Source organism: Mercenaria mercenaria, chromosome 19, assembly GCF_021730395.1.
Source record: "Mercenaria mercenaria strain notata chromosome 19, MADL_Memer_1, whole genome shotgun sequence".
In the NCBI taxonomy this organism is placed as follows: domain Eukaryota; kingdom Metazoa; phylum Mollusca; class Bivalvia; order Venerida; family Veneridae; genus Mercenaria; species Mercenaria mercenaria.
The window spans coordinates 29,827,280-29,850,259 of NC_069379.1; the positions used below are offsets into that span (position 1 = coordinate 29,827,280).

At 32.7% G+C, this 22,980-nt stretch overlaps 1 protein-coding gene across 1 annotated transcript in view; it reads right to left on the reverse strand.

The window, feature by feature from the left end:
- Positions 1 to 55: 55 nt before the first annotated feature.
- Positions 56 to 22,980, reverse strand: part of LOC123542975 (ficolin-1-like) — a 30,619-nt gene continuing 7,694 nt past the window's right edge. Inside the window, exons 2-3 of the mRNA XM_053531075.1 lie at positions 2,599 to 2,760; positions 56 to 859 (exon numbers count right to left, since the gene is read on the reverse strand). Of these exons, the coding sequence (XP_053387050.1) occupies positions 600 to 859; positions 2,599 to 2,740 (402 nt within the window). The 5' untranslated portion in view covers positions 2,741 to 2,760 and the 3' untranslated portion in view covers positions 56 to 599. The remainder of the gene's footprint in view (positions 860 to 2,598; positions 2,761 to 22,980) is intronic.

The following is a 22,980-nucleotide window of genomic DNA, read 5'->3' on the forward strand; positions in this document are numbered from 1 at the left end:
GCTTCTTTATTTATCTGCACTTAGACCTCTTTCGCATTCACCCCTCGATTTTATCTCATGATTTCATAGTTCAAGTAGATTGTTCGCATTTTTGTTTTTTGGGAGTGGGGATAGCTTAAAGGTGAGGAAAAAGTCTTTTTTACTACTGTAGTGCGCTATTTACCAAGTGTTCGGACATAACTTACTATAACCTACTATAGTGTTTGAATAAAAAACAAGAATTTGCTCACTATGTGATATAACAAAGTGAGATAGCTCAGTATATGATGAAATAAAAAAAGTTACAATATACATGTACAGTTTTGGTTTACCATGTCGGCAAAAAATGAAGACAGCGCATGATGTGACTGAACATTATTTTTTAACGGGGCTTACATGCTTATTTCAAGGATACCAATAGGTAGTCTTGTCTTATACGAATTCGAAGGTATGTATATCTCAATATTTTCAATAATGTCACGTTGGGTTCTAATATAGTTAGAGACGAGTTGCGCACGCACGTCGTCAAAATCGTTTATAATGAGAATAAACATTAATGGGTATATTTGTGTATCCGCCTGTTTTGTGAGATTTTTTTTTCTGACAATTTAGAAATGTTTTCACACTCTTCTAAACATCATACGAGATGTAAGTAAAGACTCGAGAACCTTAAATTTGTAATATATCATCCCGTGATAGCCACATGTTGTTGTTCCAGGTATACAATACTGCCCGTTCAGGTGTACGTACATGCATACACTAAACCACCAAGCGCCTTCATTATACGATGCACAGTTCCCACTAGATGAATCCTGGTCCTTGTCATGGGTACTAAATTTTGCATTATTGTTAAATGACAGCCCATCAGCTGTACTGTCAGCTGTAAAACGCAATTGGACAATATTATATCACACAAAGTATCTTTGGAACAGAACATCGTACCTAAACAAATAGACATACCTGTTAATTAAATTCGTAAGGAGTTTAAAATATAGTTGTACATCAGTGTGACAATTTAACCATTCATGACATTGTTTGTTTATTGTTGTTGTTGTTGTTGTTGTTGTTGTTGTTGCGTGCGTGGGTGTGTGCGTGTGTGTGTGTGTTTTGTTGTTGTTGATGTTTTTTTTTTATAATTTAGGCACATGTAAAACCTAATGCAAATGCAAAGTAAGAATTGTGTACAACAAAGGGACATTTCGACATGTCGTGCTCTTAGTTTGTAGGCATATGCTTACCCAAAATGCAAAACGAATATGCTGTTGAAAATCCATCGAACAGTGAGAGAGTGGAATGAAAAAGAAAGAACTGCCACTATCGAAAGATAAAGCTAAGTCTATGGCTTTATATGGATTTTATTAAAGACATAATAAAAAAAAAGAAAAAAAAAAACATTAATAAAATGAGAAAATACACAAATGCTTAAAGCTTCTTTTAACAAGAATGTTTGCTCTCTCTCTCTCTCTCTGCCGAAAGATCGAAAATTTTCTTTCTGTACCAGTAATAAATAAAGTCAATGTGACTAACGTGTTCTATAAATGACAAGATGTTTTGTTGCTAGCGTAATATAAAGAATATACAATTCCGTTATTTTACTCCCAAGTCGGAAGGCATATAAAATGTAATGACACTTTATTGCCATTTTGCAGCTATTAATTTACTAAGAGGTTTCTATTATCGCATAAAATATGTTTTGTTGTAGAGATGTGGTTGTTATGCAAAGGTACCATTAAACATAATATCAAAGATATTGCTCATTGCAGAGCTGGAAAAGTCTTCTGCGCATGTCCGAAAGTGATTATCAATACTTTTTTTGGAACGCACGGCAAAAAATGCAAATTATCGCATGTCCGCACGCATTTAGTGTATAACACGTATAGTATATTGAATAAAGGTTAGGGTTAGTATTACCATGGTTACAAAATATATACATTAGATATACTTTTCATTCAAATTGCTTGAATCCGGAATATACCGGAGTCTGGAATTTAAACAGTGAGTCACAGTCTTTAACTTTATGCAATTTAAAACGCTGCGCAAAAAATTTAAAGGAAAACACCGAGACTGTAAGTTTATAAAGATACTCATAGCGGCAATATGAATTGTAAAGATAAATCATAATCATTAATGTTACTAACAAAATTAAAGCAAGAAAACTGCTTAGCATTGGAATTCTTCATCATACGAAAATGGCACATTCTATGCTAAAATGGCTTACATGTCATTATAAATGATGGCTCCTTTGAAGAGGAGATGTGTTACTTTCGCTTACACACAGCTTGTAAGTTTAAAACTAGTCTCTGACAACTGTATCAGGGAGTCGACTCTTTGGCTCAGTAGTAATTTGTCTTCCACCCGTGCGACCTGGGCTCGAATCCCGCCTCAAACACTTGTGTTACGCTCTTAAGTCGTAAGATTACTAATATCTAACTTTTATGTTTTCATATATACATTCTGTGCCAAACTTGGGGGAATGAACATGGTTTAAAATTTCACCCAAACTATGGGCGAGTAACTTGAATGTATGTTCAAATGTGTTTCGAAATAATTTTTTCAGTGAAATAAAAGTCTAACACGAATATCTTATTCTTGGTTATAAGATGTACATGATTTACAAACCTATAGTTCCAACTCCTAACGAAATCTGCAATGTGTAACTAGGACCAGCTGATATTGAAAAGTCCTGGAAGGTTGTGTAGCCTTCGTCTCCGGAAACAGACGAAACGTCAATTCGAAGTTCTGATGGTCCCTGGGCTACCATTTCATGAAGAGATTTTAGCCCTGAAATGATAGACCTATACTTGTTCATTAGTCCTTACCTTGCTAAATTTCTATAATGAACTTGTCCTTCTTCAAATTTATACAATACAATAAACTGTTAAAAGGGGTGCTTACCTAAAAGATACTGGCTAAATAGCGAGCAGTGCAGATCATGGTCAATCGTGTACACCATAGTAAGGGTTAGCTGCTTCTAAAGTTCAATAGAGAAAGAGCAGATCTATAGATCGCGGGGTCTTGAATTTGCATCCGGGCGAAGCGTATTCTCTGCGTGATGAAATGGTAACATACATTGTGTGTGTGTGAAATTATCCGTCCTCCATCGCTAAATAATGTGTAAGTAAGTTGGCATTTGCTTTCTACTGGTACAGAATATAGTGACTCTGGTTAAATGAACTGCATGACGTTACATAACTGAAATACTGTCGAAAAAGGGCGCTAAACCAAAACAAAAACAAACAAATTGATACAAATTTTGTATCACGCTTTGTATCCAATTAAAGTTTTAAAATATATTATTAAGATGTTTTCAATGCATGAACAAACACAAAATGAAATGTTTTAGTAATTTCTAGATTGGTATATCAAACAGTCTCTATTTTGAATTCATACGTTTTCCATGAATAAATTATGATTATATTGAAACATCTATCAAAAAAAACTATTGGTGCAGAACAATACGGATAATCTAGCAGGAAAAAAGACTAAAGGAAATTTATATAGAGATCAATACTGGTACTGATGATAAACCCGCATAGAAAATGAGGATTTTTTACCTGTAACTTTTTATATTTCTGCAAATTGTTATCAATTGGTGGTATCAAACTAAAGCTTATGTTTTACTGTACAAACGTTGACTTTTGATAAATTCAACCACTTTGTCATTTCAAAATTTTCTTTATAAAGGCCCGCCAATTTTAATTTCCAAGGACAATAATTGCAAAAACGTAAGTACTTCTAACGAAAAGGCTTTGAACTTAAAATATACGAATTATACCCAAATCTACCATATACCTCCACAACATTCATCATTCGATCATTATAATTTCAATAAATAAGCTATTATAATATTCTGTTTCCCTGGGAAAGGCCGATTCCTATGGGAAACGTCTTTCCCATGGGAAAATGGCTTCCCCGAGTGGACGCGTTTCCCATGGGAAACATTTGGAATCATATCCCATCGAATAATTCCCATGGGAAAACCTGATCTTTTATATTTTCTTATAAACTATAGAAAAATATCATAGCTTTTTATAAAAATACGTTTTATGGCACTGCTTGTTTATTTGTAAAAAAAAAATAATTTAGTTTTCCCCATGGGAAAGAATTCCTGTGAATCGCATATGAAATATGTTTCCCAGTGGGAAAAGATATCCTAAGGAATACTTTCCTGTAGGAAACGTTCCCTAGGAAACATTTTCCATGGAATGAGCGTTTCCTATAGAGAATATTTCCTGTAGGAATTTTTTTCCCTATGGAAAAGTTATGCAAAAAAATGTAGCCGCCTGCTTATTCAGCTCTACAAAGCGCGTGCTCGTGAGATCGGTCCTGGTCGAGCGGCATCCGCACTATCGTTCTCCATTACATTTTGATTAAAACATGTGTCTAAAAGCAAAGTGTTAATAAATTAATCCCTTTTTTAAGGCTCCCCTTAAAAATCGAAATATATTATAAAGAACAAAATGCGACAATAATTTTCATCCTGTTTTAAGCAAATAATTTAAAATTCATACACGAAATAGAAGGGTCGGAGCGCATTATCTCTCACAGTGCGAAAAAATAATTTCAATTTTTTCACAGTGTGCCGATGAGATATGATATTTAACTGATATGAATAAAGAAGTATGTTTCCGATTAGGTAGCATAAAATAAAAAAAAAGTCTATTGGGAAATACACATTCACCTTCAAAAATGAACCTTTTGGGCGGATTGATATACTAAGATTGTTCTGTAGTCGGTTCATCTCGGCGAATGTTTAGTGCGAGTAATAACCCTATTCACGTAGAAAAATCTAACAAAGACTGCACAGTTTATTAGTAAAGTATGAACACATACACAGAATGCGCATAACGTTAGTTCGAACACCAAGATGATTTATAGTGTATTAGCAATTATTTTAAATTAGTACGTATCTTTTCTATTGGTTTTGAAATCTATTTCGTCCCATACCTACAAACAAAGAAATGTTTCGGCGTTCAGTCTAACCCACTGCGACTATTTAGTACATTAACTTGGTAATGTCATTTAAAAAGTCAAAACATGTATTCAGTAAACTATACACCCTTTAAGTACACTATTTAATAAATATTAAACATGAAAGGCTCTATGAGAAGATTTTTTATCACATGCAAGATTTGTTATGCTAAACATAAAATTCTTCTTTTCATTGGGGGATACCGCATGTTTTTTCGTGTTATACAAACGTTTGTAGAATCTCGAGGTTTTCTAAATAGATATTACACAAATGGACGACATAGTTAAAGCTATTGAAGCATAAAGCGCATAAAACGAATCAGAATGAATAAAGTAACTCTACCTCAACGTCATTTAATGTTTCAATGAAATCCCGCAGGGGATATATGTTCATTTTCACGTTGACGTCATGTTCCATTGATTTATCCGTTAATGTCGTACTACCTTGCGCTTTACCCACGGAACGTGCATAATTTAAAATGTTTTATAACATCACGTTAATCTCTCAGTTAACACATGTTTTCTCTTTTCTTAAAAACATCCCCAAAAGTTACAATAAACACAGTTTTATGCTAGAAGATCTACGAAGACCAATAAATCCGAATCAAACGACGCTAACGTCAGAACTGTATTACACTGTGTTTATTTATCGATGGCTTTAATTCATTCACACGACTCAAACATCAATAAAAATCATATTGTAATTGCAAATATGTAGGTACATACTTCTATAAATTCAGCGTCACTGAAAAGTTACCACCTAATACATCCTCTTCTTACTATTTATACAAGATCGACGTCACTTTTTCATGGCCTGTGCGCGCTCTATTAACTCATAGGCCCTTCTGATCAATGTTTCCTAACCCATTTCAGTCATGACTGCCAGATAACAACACATACGACTCCAAATTTCACGACATGAAAGTCGCGTCAACCAATGCCAATTGGACTGATGGCCGTGATCGCGTCCTTAAAGCTGGCATTCTTAGCAAGATATTCTAGTTTTTTAACGTATTCCTTTTAGTCAGTCACAAACTGTCATCAAGTGCGATAATTATTTGCCGATAGAAAATTCGTACTGTCGACATTGCTTGCAGAAAAATCATTTACTATGCGACACGTGACAGAACCCGTGCCTCAAACGGAGTTACTCAATTGACAAATTTTTTAAACTATGACGTCTCACTGCGTCAGAGAGGTCGTCTATTATGCCTTTAAACTCAGTTCCTGCGATTTTTTAAAATAAAAGGCATTACGGTTAACTTTTCATGACGCTGAGTATATAAAAATTTACTATGCACGTTCATATGTTAAAACATGCTATAGTTAAGTATATCAAGCATCCGAATAAAGCGGCATGCTAAAATTAAAATTGCGTATAATGGAAATATGAATGCGCCACGCGTATTATAACAAGCACATTAGAATTTCGCCATGCGCGCGTTAAATTAATACGCGTTGGTAAATATTTTCGCGTCAGACTATTAAAGTATAATGAACGCGATATCTAGTGCACTAGAATGTGGGTGCACGCTTAAAATAATACGTCAATCTGTCCCCCCTGCGTTACTATGTGAGTGCCAAACCGAACAGGGTTATTCTGTATAATTTCTTGCAGGAATATTTGCGTTGTTTTTTCAACGTTGACGATACCGTTTTGGGCAGAAATACTTAACAAGTGCAACGGAACGCAGATAGACATGCAAATGTGTTATACTATCACCTGAGCGCGAGAATCTCTCTGTTAAAACAGTTTTCTCTGTAAAACTCCCCAAAAAAGGACAAGAACACATTTTATGCTAGAATATCTATTATTGACCAATGAATCCGACTTACAACGAACGCAACGTCAAAACAGTAATTGCACCATGTTTTAATTAGCTTTAATTCCATTCCCACGACACAAACATCAAGAAAAATGTATTGCAAATGTAAATACATTATTAGGTACATGCGTATATATTTAATTTTACTCGTGCACGTTCAAGTTGCACGCATATTTTAAATATACAAGCACTCAGAATAAAGCTGCAAGCAAAAAATTATACCGTACCATGGTAAAAATATGGTGTCGCGCGCATATAATCAAGCACCTAGAATTACGCCAGCAAGCGTCAAATCATACTGTCGTAATATTTACGCGAATTCTTTTAATGTAAAAATTACACGCGTATATTTTAAGTGAAGTTAGACATTGTTTATCATTTCAATATTTTTTTTTTTTTTTTTTTTTTGATTCTTAACGTCGCAAACCGACACATGATAGGTCAATATGGCGACTTCCCAGCTTTAAATGTTGGAGGAAGACCCCCAGAGCCCATAAGTAGCTTTAGTTCAACACGAGCGGGCACCTTGTAAGAACCCCGACTTCCCTAAGCCAGCTGGATCTCGTATATTCAAGTCAGCTAGACTGTGCGTACACGCATTTAATATAACGACCACTTGTAATATTTTAAACGCTTGCGTAAATATGGGGTGAACGCCTACATGGGCAGTCAATTAATTCCGGCTATAAACAAAACATTCGTTACTTGCAGTTGATTGACAAAGAAGCAGCAATCACAAGTGAGTGGATAAAATTTCATGTGTCTTTAAAAACCCATAAAGAAAAGGTCAGGACTTATAGTATGGTGGAATATTGAAAATAAATTAAATCCTATAACGGATTTTTGTTAAATTATATATCATGTTAACATCCCAAATTATATTGAAATTATGAACTCAAGATTCAAAATATCACCGAACCACACAAAAGAAAACTCATACAAAGTGTACTAAACTATGTACATGTAACATGTTTTTCTATACCATCATTTCATTACTACTGGTAAAAATCCTCACCCGAATTGACTAAAACTCGCGTGGATCCTACTAACACGCTGCATTTATTTTAGTTTCAATGTCTTTAGCATCTGTCAAAACGACTGCCATAAAGAGTTATGGCCATGACAGGAGATAAAGTTCGTGCGCAGGAGATAAGATGCCGAGGTCGTGCGCAACGTGAATATGTCGGCTTTTTCGCCGTTATAGCCGTAAGTCTCGAAGCTGTACGGAAAATATTTGTCCGTCTGCTAGACTACTTTGTCGGTACAAATTGTTTATGCTCAAAGCCTATGAAGTTGAGCAAATTTCAACAGTGACAAAAAAATCAACTGAGATTGTAATTAAGACAAATTAAAACAAATTAATTGTTTGAACTCAAGAAAACGCGAAACCTAGATCCGCTTCGTTTAAATAGCGCTATGGAGGAGGTATTCCCAAGTCCATATTACTATACAAATCCTTTAATTTTCATCGCAAAAAAAATACCTAAAGCATCTATTCCATGTTTCCGTAAAATATATCTGTCAGTAATGGGATTTTTAAAGCATCTTAAGAATAACATGCATTAATGTCCAATAACCTTGATACTTTTTGCTGAACATCTGGAGACTTTGTTATTGCCGAGGCGGTCCGGTCCGAATATCCGACTCGCATCTTTTTTGTCGTCATATGGGATTTTTTAATAGTTGAAACAAAAAAAAAAAAATCATTTTCTGTTATTTATATAATATGAACCAACTTTAATTTGAAAGACTACCCTTGATTAACTGATAAATCGCTTCTTTCCCGAACCAACTTTGTATATATTATCTGTATATCTTAAATTAATGCGGTTTTGGACATTCTTTAAGCATTTGTTTTAAAAAAAATGCGATATCTATTATTTGTTTAGCTCAAGAGTGCACACAATCACATTAAGCATAAAATAATTGAATTGTTAACAAATATCGTAAATTACCCTTTTGAATTTTATAATGTATTACAATATTGCCTAGTAAACAATATCCGGTCAGTGTTGTTTCAAGGCGGGCTTAAAAGATTTTTACCCCAAATTACTATAAGTTGATAGTATTTTTATGTTTATGGTTTTTGCGTTGCTAATATATGTCCTTTCACTTCTTCTGTCTTTTTATAGTCTTATCCTTTCTTGCTGATTTTTTTACGATTTGTACCCTTATTTTATGAATCGTATAGACAGTAGGAAAAATCAGTACAAATTTTAGAATTCACCTAAAATCGTTAAAAGAGGTTGTTCCGTACATATCTTTACTGAGTAACGATCCTGGCCCAAATTTCAACGAAAAATCTGATGTATTACTTAATTAATCTGCAATTCTAAAATTGAGATATTGACGAGTATTGTTAATTAATGTGTTTTTTCCCTGTAACAATAAATTTATGGTTTAAAGTATACTATGTATAGTATTGTCAGCAGTACTATATCAAGTCACGCAATATTATATTTCTATGTTAACGATATAAAGAAACTTAATCGTCTTTTAGAAAATACCATCTAAAATTACAATAATGATCTTGTCTATCTTCATTTGACATAAATATTAATTTTGAAAAGGTGCTTACCAAAAAGTAAATGGCTGAATGGCAGACACTGCAAATCATATCATCCTGCAACGAAGTGCCGGTCATCAATGATCACACTGATTGCAAAGGAAAACAAATCGTGTCCAGCATGTAAGGATTCCTTTAAAAGTATTCAGTCTTATTTCTTACTGCTTTTTCTGTAAAGATAGCGACCGCTTCCAGATCGTTCGACAACAAAATACTTTTTAGATTCTTGAAACAAAAGCTATAATTCTTATGAAAGCTTTTCAAAACGCTTACTTACAAACTTTATGTTATGAATACAATGAAGAATTTGTTGTTTTTTACTACTTTAACGTTGGAAAATCGAAAAACGTAGGGATTCAGAATTTGAAACGATTTAGAAACAAAAGCTCATATTCTAATGTTCATAATATGTGAAAGAAAGCGCGTATAGAAGGAAGATATACGCTTTCCTAACTTATTTTAGATAAAACACATCATATTTCTTGAATAGGTAGTAAATTACCAGACAGGTCTTGTGCGTAAATATTTCTTTTCTGTACATAAAAACGTTTAACATGATGTTTTCATGTATAAAAAGATAGTAAATCTAAGTGTGCGATGTATAAATTATGTAATGCATCAGAAATGACCAAAGCTGTTAATTACCGCATCCCCCTTCCCCCACCCCGTGTTTTACTAACAAACAACAACAGTAGTATGAAATCAAGAATTCGTCCGGAGAGCGAATGATATTGGATTATTGGTTTATTGATTTTTAAGATAGGTAGTTCAGTCCCGCCTTATCGGTTTTCGAGATTTTCCTAAAAGTTGTAATGAATGGCAATCATGAAACAGATTCGATCCAGGGCCGGTCCCCCAAAAGCTCGTGTCCTCCTCCTATCTCATCCGGTTAGGGGTTAAGTATTCTTAAATAGTGTGGCACTGAAAAAGTGAATCCAAATCACCAGAAAGCACCATTTTCATACCTTAATTTCAAAATAAATTCAGAGAAGTTGGGTACCCTTGCATATCCCGCCATGACATCGCGCCCCCTTATTTTTCTGAACCGACTTGAAACAGCCTATAAAAAGTGTCCTTTCCTTAATCGTTTTTAGTGTCATTATTTTGTTTCCCCAGTAAGTGTGGTAGTGCATCGTGTTCATTTGAAGTGATACGTCTGTTACTGCAATCGAGAATCGATAACTACTTCATAATTTTAAACTAATTAATTAAATGTTACAGCTAACACTTTACATCAATACCATCAGCAGTCTAGTTCAGATCTGAAATGCCAAACTATCGACACTGCATAATTAATCTTCATTGTACTTGTTGTGTTTCTCATATTCTGCGAATAGACACGGCATTTTGGTTTTCCTATAATGACTCTCTTATCTACATACCTAATGCTACTTATAAAAAATGTTCAGTATTGATATGTTTTTAAAACACTGACTCAAAAAGAGACATTATTATTACAACTTGTTACTAATGTGATTATTCCGTTAGAAATCCAAGTGTTCCGCCCTTTGAACTTGCATCGAATCACATTTTAAAATGGAAAAAAAAAATGGTTGTCGTCGGAATCATCTTGATCTGGAACGAGCAGTAACGTGATACATTTCGATGTGCACTCTATAAATCCAGCTGAAAACCAGGTATAACAAAATTTACATTCGAAGTAGATATCAAAAGTAATTCACTCCCACCATTAAAAAATTAAATTATGAAAAGTATATCTTACAATTTGACCGTCAAAAGAAGCTCCCGTATGTTAATTACAGCTTAATTATCACTATGCCATTATAATTTAATTATGCCTGACTTATGATTGTAAAATATCTAAGATGAATGTTAATTTTGAATGATTATTGATAGTGTAAATTGTATTGGTTGTTGCCGTTATTCAAAGACCATATTTAAAAATATAGTATGACTGTACTTGGTACTGATTATATACTTCAGTCTACCATTTATAAATAAAGATGTATGATGAGGAAGGAGAAGATATTGGAATAATAATAAGTATTATTATTATTATATTATTTATTATTACTATTACTACTAGTAATACTAGTTACTATAATTATAAATTTTTAAAAGAAACAAAGAAGTTAACTTAATACATAAATTATGATTTCGTTACTAATCTTTATAAACGTATATAACGTATATAAAGCCGTCTAACGTATAGTAAAAGAAGCCGTAAAAATACCTCTAAAACAGTTGGTAAATATAAAAATAGAAATTTACTGACCGTTAAGATTGATCTAATTAAAAAAGTATACGACTAGAACTAAAAAAATTGAAACTACAATTGTATTTCGGTACCTAATATCTGATATATTAGCCAATCGGGGATAAAATAGTAGCTGTTTAGCCCGCCCACTATAAAAAATCAATAGTCATACATATACTGGTTTCTTAACAGAATACTGGAGTTAGTACCCGACCGTCAAACATTTTAGACCAATGACAAGTTAGAAATTGGTGTTTGTCCACTGATCATAGCATCCTGACCTTCACATTGTATGCAAACTAATGCAATAAATATAATATTTAATTTCCGTTAATTTTTACTAAAACATAAGGAAATATGAGTTTTTGAATAGTTATCTAGTGTAAAATACATGCCATATTGCTGCACAATATTTAACACATCATTGTTTTTGGATTGAACGCCGTTTTCCAACATATTATCAACTATATAGCTAGATTCAATCACACAATAAGTATTCATGACTAAGTCGAGAAAAGTTAATAAAGAATTGATTTGGGTTTTTTAGAACGATACCTTTTATTACTTTGTGGGAATAACAAATCGAAAGACAAGAAGGACGTATATATTACAGTCCTTGATTGCTCATAACATTCTCAAACCATAGCGTTCAAAACTTATGTGATTCGAAAAGAAAAAAAAAATAATGAAAACCAATTTTCTATAGCCCGGAACAAGGCCTCGAACATTTATTATTACAATGCCTAATTACACCGAATCTAATAACTCCTTTAAAAAGAGGAATAAAATGGACTTAAGATTTGTTCGAAAAAAAGAATTCTCATCCAACACATTAATATGATAAAAATTGCCTAGCTAAAAAAGGTTTTAACTTCTGCGCTTCGTCCTTAATTAATTATGATGATCTAAATCAGATGCGTTTAAAGTATGGCTTTTTTCATACTACATAGCATGATAAAATAGTACAATATCAAATAACTTAAAATGCTATCTTTTCTATACAGAAATATATGGCAATTTGAAATATGTACCACTAGTTTTATACTATATGAACTGATACGGTATTCGAATTACGAATGGCTTTCTCAAGCATTTTAAATTTATTCTAAAGCGTAGAATACAAGATAAAGAATTATGATATGCTTTACAAATCAGTAAGTTCGCACAACACCGCCAACCTTTATCTCGCGAGATCAAAACGAGATGGTATTACAGACGACTTTGTATAATACATTTGTTACATAGTAAGTGACACTATCAAAATATTATAATACATGAACAGACACCGCTTAGATCTCCGGAGAGAAATGATACTCTAGCTACTTCAAAAATAATAAATAAACAATGAACATCCTCAGGTAGTGGATATATTAGATATAAAGATTTAAGGACGACATACTATTTCTTATTCATTTAAGATAATTTCGGGTTTATAATCTACAAATGTTATCAAATTCGACAATTCATTTTTAATACAATAAGAGCCGAGCTAGAAATTAATATGATATCAGAACTCCTGAAATCCTCAAAAATATGCTCGTTTATTGATTTGTAATGTAGTACAAAATGTACTTCTCGTTTTCAGCTATCCATATTAAATTGAATACATATAAAAAATATAACGACATACTTTGATAAGGGCGCAGTTTACTCAACATTTTGCCGGAGACTTATAAATTGCATCTTAACTAAAAATACCGACAGACAATTAGAGCATGGAAACAACAAAAAGAAAAGTAAATGAGTGTACATTTGCGATGGGCTCTTGTCAATATTCTGTGATCGATCTCTGTCGCATTTCCGAGATTTCAAAAAAGGTATGTACTGCCCCGAGGCACGCAGATGCTGAAAAAATGTCGGTAATTCTGTGATATATGTATGAAGTCGCACTGTGGAAGGCGCATATAGCTGCAATGCTATTTAACCTCATGTCTCAGAATTTTAATTGAAGAAAATGAATGATTTTCAATTAATGTTGTTATAAAGCATGCCATTTATATAACATATATTATACAAAAAAAAAAAAAAAATCAAATCAGAGAGATTTTTTTTTTTGTCGCATCCATGTCATTTCTTTCTTTACGTACAAAGTATTGGCAATATTCCTTCTAAGCAATTTGTGCATTTTCTAGTTTTCACTGAAAGTCATGTGCGTGTAAGCTGTATTTACGTTCGAAGAATGCCGCATTGCTTTGTGAGATTTAGTTTTAAAAAGTTGTATAATCAGAATCAATCAAAACTGATATATAATTATTATACCGAAAATCTTCATTCCCACTAAATTCGCGCTAATAGGAATATACTGGCATTTGAGTTTCTGAGTTTCAACAATTTAAAGAAGAAAACAACTATTAGAAATTGTCAAACTTGATTCCGACATTCTCGCAAACCAGATGTCTACCATAGTACCCCGGTTCGTCTCGGATACCATGTCGAACTAAATACGGGGTGGAGCAGCATGATTTTTTCCGCCTTAGAGTCAAATCAAATATTCAGAGTCTTTACTACCGTCTGAGTGCGTATCGTCTAGAAATTTAAAACAATTGTATTTCATTCCGTTGAGAACAAAGGGAACAGATAAGCACGTAGAAAAAATATAAAGAACGAATGAAAAGGTATATGTAGTACACACACACACAACGAACGAATCCTTGTTTCGCATTTTGCAAAACTGTTTAATTTCGAACATGCGCCCTGTGGCTGACACGCGGCCATTATCCGGTCCAATCCGGTGCTTGTGATCATGTTGTATATTGAAAATTGAGGGTCCTCTAATTAGCGCAGGCTTGATCTTATCTTCCATACCGGCTTCGGTGTTGTTAAGTAAGTACTTATACGCTATATGACTTTTAAATTTAAGATGAAATTCCAGTTAAATTTTTAGTGTAAATCATTAAATAATAACTTACATTTTTTTCAGTATTCGACATATACACTTCGAAACGAAATTGTGAATATGTTCAAATTCATTTTTTCAAAATAAAATAAAATAAAATAAAATAAAAATTAAAAAATGATAATAGATAAACGATATGACAAATATATATTTCTTTTGCGGAAGGTGGGGTGTATAAATTCTCCAGGACTATCATCTCCTCTCCATAATCTGACTAAGGCAGACAAAATATCTTTTTCATCTTTATAAAGCATAAAAATAATACACCTATATCAAATTCATTTCATCTAAAAATGGTGTCCAGGAAGGATGAAATTGGGAATCGAACCCGGACCTCAGCGGCAATAAAATCTTCCAATAAACTCGGAACGGCCGTTTAATATCATAAATAAGCGGTTTACGTCACAAACGCTTTTCAGTTTTCAATGAAAATATTAGAAATAACAACCAATTCACGTGTATTCCATAACAATAGTGTGCCAGTAATTAAGTTTCGATGGTGCCTTAAGAAATATAGCATTAACATCCTGATACCTAATATGTTCTTTTTTTGGTAAGGTCTGGTGCCAGTGCCTTTAAACCTCACTGTGCGACTACTGATAACACCTTAAAATTAGAAAAAGAAAGAAATACGAAATAGGTGAGATTTTGTCCAGACAACTAATTTTATAACTTTGGCCTTAATTTAATATCACAAAGTACCAGGGGGTTTGAATCTCTATATGCACCCCGTCTGGGGGTACCATGTAAGGCTTAACGGCACTGGTGCGGTCAATAGAGATAATATAATCTCGGTGGAAACGTGTATAAACATATCAAAATCCTAAACTTCTTTCAAAAGAGATGGCGTCAATAATCAGGGGGGTTGAGCTAGTATATGCACCCCGTCTGGGGATACCATGTAAGGCTTAACGGCACTGGTGCGGTCAATACAAGCGATATATCCTCAGGGTGAAAGGCGCTATCTATTAAAGTTGCTAGGGTCGGGTCACAACTATGAATAGCAAGAATTAATTTTAGAAACAACATAGTAACAGGAGCCGACTGTTTCTGGAGCATATAAAAAAAAAATAAGCCCGAAAGAGTTTTTAATATTATAATTTATTATTATTATTATTATTATTTACCAGATTTTTATAGCGCTCTTTTCATCTATAAAATAATTTCTATTATATTAATTTAAATTTTAGTTAGTTAAAATATGTATATACAAATGTTATTTTTATTGTTCTATATATTATAATCAAAAGGCCAAATACTTTCTTACCAACCAGGATCTTTTAAATTATTTTGATTTTAAACATATACGTATTTTTAAGCCATAACTAGGCTAATTTTAGACAATGATTTTAAAACTAGGAGACATATCCTTGCAACCACTTTGCATTTCGGCAAGGATGGTCACCTGTTTTTACTAAATTAGTTTTAAATATATTTTTATAACTAAATTTTATTAAAACTTTAGGCAAAATAAAAATCAGAAATAAGAGTCTTTGTGTTTTCGTTTTTCGGCAAAGGCCGATTCTGATTTTATCAAATTTTAGCTAGCTTTAACAGTTTTAACCAAATTTTATTCAATTTTAACTTTTTTATATAGACTTTATAAGAACTGAAATAAAATCATGATAACGGAAACAACAAAATCGACTAAATTAAATTAAAGTTAGGCCAGCAGTGTATATATGTGGAAGGGACCTATGGTGGCATAAGCAAGACCCAGTCCGAGAAAACAGGTATTAGAAAGACGCCACCATAGGAAAATCCAGTAGTAATGATGACCAGTAAACGAACCGACGGAAACAGACAATGGTAAACAAACAACAGGTAAACAGGTAATTTTAAGTAAAAATTTTCACGCGTAATTTAGACGTCAGATACACAGGATTCGCGTGTAAAACATTTATTAATTCATAGTTTTGCTCCAAATTTTCAGTACCGCTAAAGAACATATGTAGCTATAATGCTAGAGCATTTTTAGTAAGATAATAAAATAAAAATAAGCAAAATCACATAAAAACGGACGAATTTTGATAAAACCAACTGTAAAATTTCATACAGCGCGATCGTAAATAACTCTTTTATATAAGGAGTAAAGAAAATAATACCGAAATTACCATTAAATATAGACTTTAGACTAGCAAGTGCAAAAAACAGATCGGAAAAAACATTTAAAAATGACAAAATGGCAGCATTTTAAAAACATAGAGTAAAACAGTATCGTTTAAATACATTGAATATTTAGCGCATATAGAGTAAGCATATTTATCGTGCAGTAGGCGTGGCGTGTAATCTATAAATAACCTCTGTACTGACAAAAATCGGACGTATATAAATGGTCTTTTTAAAGGTGTTGTTAAAGTTTTAAAGTGGTTAAAGTTATAATATTAATAAAATAAAACTTAAGAGTATAGATAAGGTTCATGGTTAGTGGCAGTTTTTCTCTAGCGTTTCATGAGTGTACGAAAGGTAATCGCGGTTGTTACCCTAGATGACAATGTTTAATTATTTATCTCAAAATCTATTCATTATTTTGGCAATTTAGACACAATTTAAGGTGAATACAACAATTAAAAACATTACAAAAAACAATAAAATACTCCAGCCAAGACCCAGACATGTTCCAAAACTAACACCCGGGCCTTGAAATTAAGGTCCCCATTTTACTATATCATATGGATCTAATTTATTTGGAATCAATCCAGGCACCGACCTGTATCTGGCAACGGGTCTCAAAATTCAAATCTCGCTGGGCCTACGATTGATTAGTTTGACTGGAAACAGTCATAATTACGCAGCGCAGCGTAAACAAATAAGAATGAATAAAACAAAACAAAACAAAAAGGATAAACTAGTAGTAAATCCAGTAGGGATGACGTGTAGTAAACAAGCAGACGAGAACAGGCAACTATAAGCATGCAACAGGTAAACAGGTAATTTTTAGTTAAAAATTATATCGCGAAATTTAGGTGCCCCGTACACAGCAATATCTTGTCCTTTTTAAAGCAGATAGGCATTTATCACAAAATCTGAAATCATATATTTCTTTACACATTTTGCAATATTGTTGTTTGTCACTAATATATTAACCCTTTATATACGTTTTTACATAAATGTTTTTAGACGTGCTTTACAATTTACTATACATTTTATATGTTTATACGTATTTTTAAGCCATAACTAGGCTAATTTTAGACAATGATTTTAAAACTAGGAGACATATCCTTGCAACCACTTTACATTTCGGCAAGGATGGTCACCTGTTTTTACTAAATTAGTTTTAAATATATTTTTATAACTAAATTTTATTAAAACTTTAGGCAAAATAAAAATCAGAAATAAGAGTCTTTGTGTTTTCGTTTTTCGGCAAAGGCCGATTCTGATTTTATCAAATTTTAGCTAGCTTTAACAGTTTTAACCAAATTTTATTCAATTTTAACTTTTTTATATAGACTTTATAAGAACTGAAATAAAATCATGATAACGGAAACAACAAAATCGACTAAATTAAATTAAAGTTAGGCCAGCAGTGTATATATGTGGAAGGGACCTATGGTGGCATAAGCAAGACCTAGTCCGAGAAAACAGGTATTAGAAAGACGCCACCATAGGAAAATACAGTGGTAATGATGACCAGTAAACGAACCGACGGAAACAGACAATGGTAAACAAACAACAGGTAAACAGGTAAATTTTAAGTAAAATTTTCACGCGTAATTTAGACGTCAGATACACAGGATTCGCGTGTAAAACATTTATTAATTCATAGTTTTGCTCCAAATTTTCAGTACGCTAAAGAACATATGTAGCTATAATGCTAGAGCATTTTTAGTAAGATAATAAAATAAAAATAAGCAAAATCACATAAAAACGGACGAATTTTGATAAAACCAACTGTAAAATTTCATACAGCGCGATCGTAAATAACTCTTTTATATAAGGAGTAAAGAAAATAATACCGAAATTACCATTAAATATAGACTTTAGACTAGCAAGTGCAAAAAAACAGATCGGAAAAACATTAAAAAATGACAAAATGGCAGCATTTTAAAAACATAGAGTAAAACAGTATCGTTTAAATACATTGAATATTTAGCGCATATAGAGTAAGCATATTTATCGTGCAGTAGGCGTGGCGTGTAATCTATAAATAACCTCTGTACTGACAAAAATCGGACGTATATATAAATGGTCTTTTTAAAGGTGTTGTTAAAGTTTTAAAGTGGTTAAAGTTATAATATTAATAAAATAAAACTTAAGAGTATAGATAAGGTTCATGGTTAGTGGCAGTTTTTCTCTAGCGTTTCATGAATGTACGAAAGGTAATCGCGGTTGTTACCCTAGATGACAATGTTTAATTATTTATCTCAAAATCTATTCATATTTTGGCAATTTAGACACAATTTAAGGTGAATACAACAATTAAAACATTACAAAAACAATAAAATACTCCAGCCAAGACCCAGACATGTTCCAAAACTAACACCCGGGCCTTGAATTAAGGTCCCCATTTTACTATATCATATGGATCTAATTATTTGGAATCAATCCAGGCACCGACCTGTATCTGGCAACGGGTCTCAAAATTCAAATCTCGCTGGGCCTACGATTGATTAGTTTGACTGGAAACAGTCATAATTACGCAGCGCAGCGTAAACAAATAAGAATGAATAAAACAAAACAAAACAAAAAGGATAAACTAGTAGTAAATCCAGTAGGGATGACGTGTAGTAAACAAGCAGACGAGAACAGGCAACTATAAGCATGCAACAGGTAAACAGGTAATTTTAGTTAAAAATTATATCGCGAAATTTAGGTGCCCCGTACACAGCAATATCTTGTCCTTTTTAAAGCAGATAGGCATTTATCACAAAATCTGAAATCATATATTTCTTTACACATTTTGCAATATTGTTGTTTGTCACTAATATATTAACCCTTTATATACGTTTTTACATAAATGTTTTTAGACGTGCTTTACAATTTACTATACATTTTATATGTTTATACGTATTTTTAAGCCATAACTAGGCTAATTTTAGACAATGATTTTAAAACTAGGAGACATATCCTTGCAACCACTTTGCATTTCGGCAAGGATGGTCACCTGTTTTTACTAAATTAGTTTTAAATATATTTTTATAACTAAATTTTATTAAAACTTTAGGCAAAATAAAAATCAGAAATAAGAGTCTTTGTGTTTTCGTTTTTCGGCAAAGGCCGATTCTGATTTTATCAAATTTTAGCTAGCTTTAACAGTTTTAACCAAATTTTATTCAATTTTAACTTTTTTATATAGACTTTATAAGAACTGAAATAAAATCATGATAACGGAAACAACAAAATCGACTAAATTAAATTAAAGTTAGGCCAGCAGTGTATATATGTGGAAGGGACCTATGGTGGCATAAGCAAGACCTAGTCCGAGAAAACAGGTATTAGAAAGACGCCACCATAGGAAAATACAGTGGTAATGATGACCAGTAAACGAACCGACGGAAACAGACAATGGTAAACAAACAACAGGTAAACAGGTAAATTTTAAGTAAAAATTTTCACGCGTAATTTAGACGTCAGATACACAGGATTCGCGTGTAAAACATTTATTAATTCATAGTTTTGCTCCAAATTTTCAGTACCGCTAAAGAACATATGTAGCTATAATGCTAGAGCATTTTTAGTAAGATAATAAAATAAAAATAAGCAAAATCACATAAAAACGGACGAATTTTGATAAAACCAACTGTAAAATTTCATACAGCGCGATCGTAAATAACTCTTTTATATAAGGAGTAAAGAAAATAATACCGAAATTACCATTAAATATAGACTTTAGACTAGCAAGTGCAAAAAACAGATCGGAAAAAACATTTAAAAATGACAAAATGGCAGCATTTTAAAAACATAGAGTAAAACAGTATCGTTTAAATACATTGAATATTTAGCGCATATAGAGTAAGCATATTTATCGTGCAGTAGGCGTGGCGTGTAATCTATAAATAACCTCTGTACTGACAAAAATCGGACGTATATAAATGGTCTTTTTAAAGGTGTTGTTAAAGTTTTAAAGTGGTTAAAGTTATAATATTAATAAAATAAAACTTAAGAGTATAGATAAGGTTCATGGTTAGTGGCAGTTTTTCTCTAGCGTTTCATGAGTGTACGAAAGGTAATCGCGGTTGTTACCCTAGATGACAATGTTTAATTATTTATCTCAAAATCTATTCATTATTTTGGCAATTTAGACACAATTTAAGGTGAATACAACAATTAAAACATTACAAAAACAATAAAATACTCCAGCCAAGACCCAGACATGTTCCAAAACTAACACCCGGGCCTTGAATTAAGGTCCCCATTTTACTATATCATATGGATCTAATTATTTGGAATCAATCCAGGCACCGACCTGTATCTGGCAACGGGTCTCAAAATTCAAATCTCGCTGGGCCTACGATTGATTAGTTTGACTGGAAACAGTCATAACTACGCAGCGCAGCGTAAACAAATAAGAATGAATAAAACAAAACAAAACAAAAAGGATAAACTAGTAGTAAATCCAGTAGGGATGACGTGTAGTAAACAAGCAGACGATAAAAGGCAACTGTAAGCATGCAACAGGTAAACAGGTAATTTTTAGTTAAAAATTATATCGCGAAATTTAGGTGCCCCGTACACAGCAATATCTTGTCCTTTTTAAAGCAGATAGGCATTTATCACAAAATCTGAAATCATATATTTCTTTACACATTTTGCAATATTGTTGTTTGTCACTAATATATTAACCCTTTATATACGTTTTTACATAAATGTTTTTAGACGTGCTTTACAATTTACTATACATTTTATATGTTTATACCTTTTTTTATTTATTTGGGTTTTTTAGAGATGCTTTACAATCTACGTTTTCAAACCGCTTGTTTTCGGCGATATATGGCCTTTTTGTGTCGATTCGCCGTAAAGTCTAACTCACTCCCCGTACACAGGAAACGCTGGTAGAGCTTTTATTATTCAATAAATTTGCTTCAAACTTTCAGCATCGATAAAGGACAAATATAGCTAGAATATCAGGGCATTTTCATTAAGATATAAACATTAAATTAAACAAAATTACATAAGAACAGCCGATTTGCAGTAAAATTACCGGGGAAATTTCATACAGCGCGATCGTAAATAGCTGTTATGTTTTGAAAGTAAATAACTTGAAACCACTGCGATCATTTAATTAAGACTTTTGGCTGGAAAAGGCAAACAACAGAATAGAAAAATCTTTAATAATGAAAAAATGCCATCAATTTAAAAACATACAGTAAAGCGAAATTGTTAACTATAATGCGAACAGTAAATATTTAAACTGTGCCATGAGAAAATCAACATAGTGGCTTTGCGACCAGCATGGATCCAGACCAGCCTATGCTTCTGCACAGTCTGGTCAGGATCCATTCTCTTCGCTAACAGTTTCTCCAATTCCAATAGGCTTTAAAAGCAAACAGCATGGATCCTGACCAGACTGCGTGGATGCGCAGGCTGGTCTGGATCCATACTGGTCGCAAACTGTAGTGTATCATCCTAATGGCTTATCTAAAGAATGTGAGATTATATATTTATGTTTACTATGTTAAGAGTTCAGATTAATCTGCGATGCTGTACTAGCCACATGCTTAATAAATATATAAGCTAGAACAGGTCTTCATGTGATATCTTACAACCACTATGTTGGTTTTCTCATGGCACGGTTCATTTATCGATATGACCTATAATAGGCGTGGCGTGTAATCTAAAAATAAACCTGTGTATGGAAAAGTATCGGAGGTAAATAAATTGTTTTTATAAAGGTGTTTATAAATTACGGTGTTCCGTTTGGTTTATACATATTTTATTTTTAAGTCATTACATGGATAATATACAACAACTGAGATAAGGGAATTAGACAGAAAGCTAATTAGCTTACAGTTGTCCTTTCCCTGAATAAAGATGTACATAAATAAGCATTCATGACATGACTGTTTACAAGTAAGTAATGTAATAAATAATCCAGAAATAAGGAAAATTTAGTGGTAAATCGAAAATGAGTTAAGTAAAGGAATAAAAGAAAACGAAACAACTTAACTATTATTGTTAACACTTAAATCTAAAGGTAAAGTACAAAAGATCGTATAGCAGTTTTATGAAGATAAAATCATTAAAGTTGTGGAATTCATATGTGTATATATAAATATAAAATACATCATGAGCACCGGATGTATTGTAAGAGTAACCAAACAGGCTAAATTAAATATACCCGAAAGGGAAAAAAAAAAAAAAACGAAACGCGGACAGTTTATGGGTATTCGTAGAAATACAAATAGGAAAAAAAAAGAAACAGAAGGGCGAACAAAAAAAAGTGTAGGTAGATGTTGTTAATTTTTGTAGCTATGCTGCACCTTAAATTGGTAGCAACGCGTTTTGGTAGTCGCTACCAAAACGCGTTACACTCAACGAAATTTGGTAGTTTACAGAATTGTAGTACCAAAATGCGTCGGATATG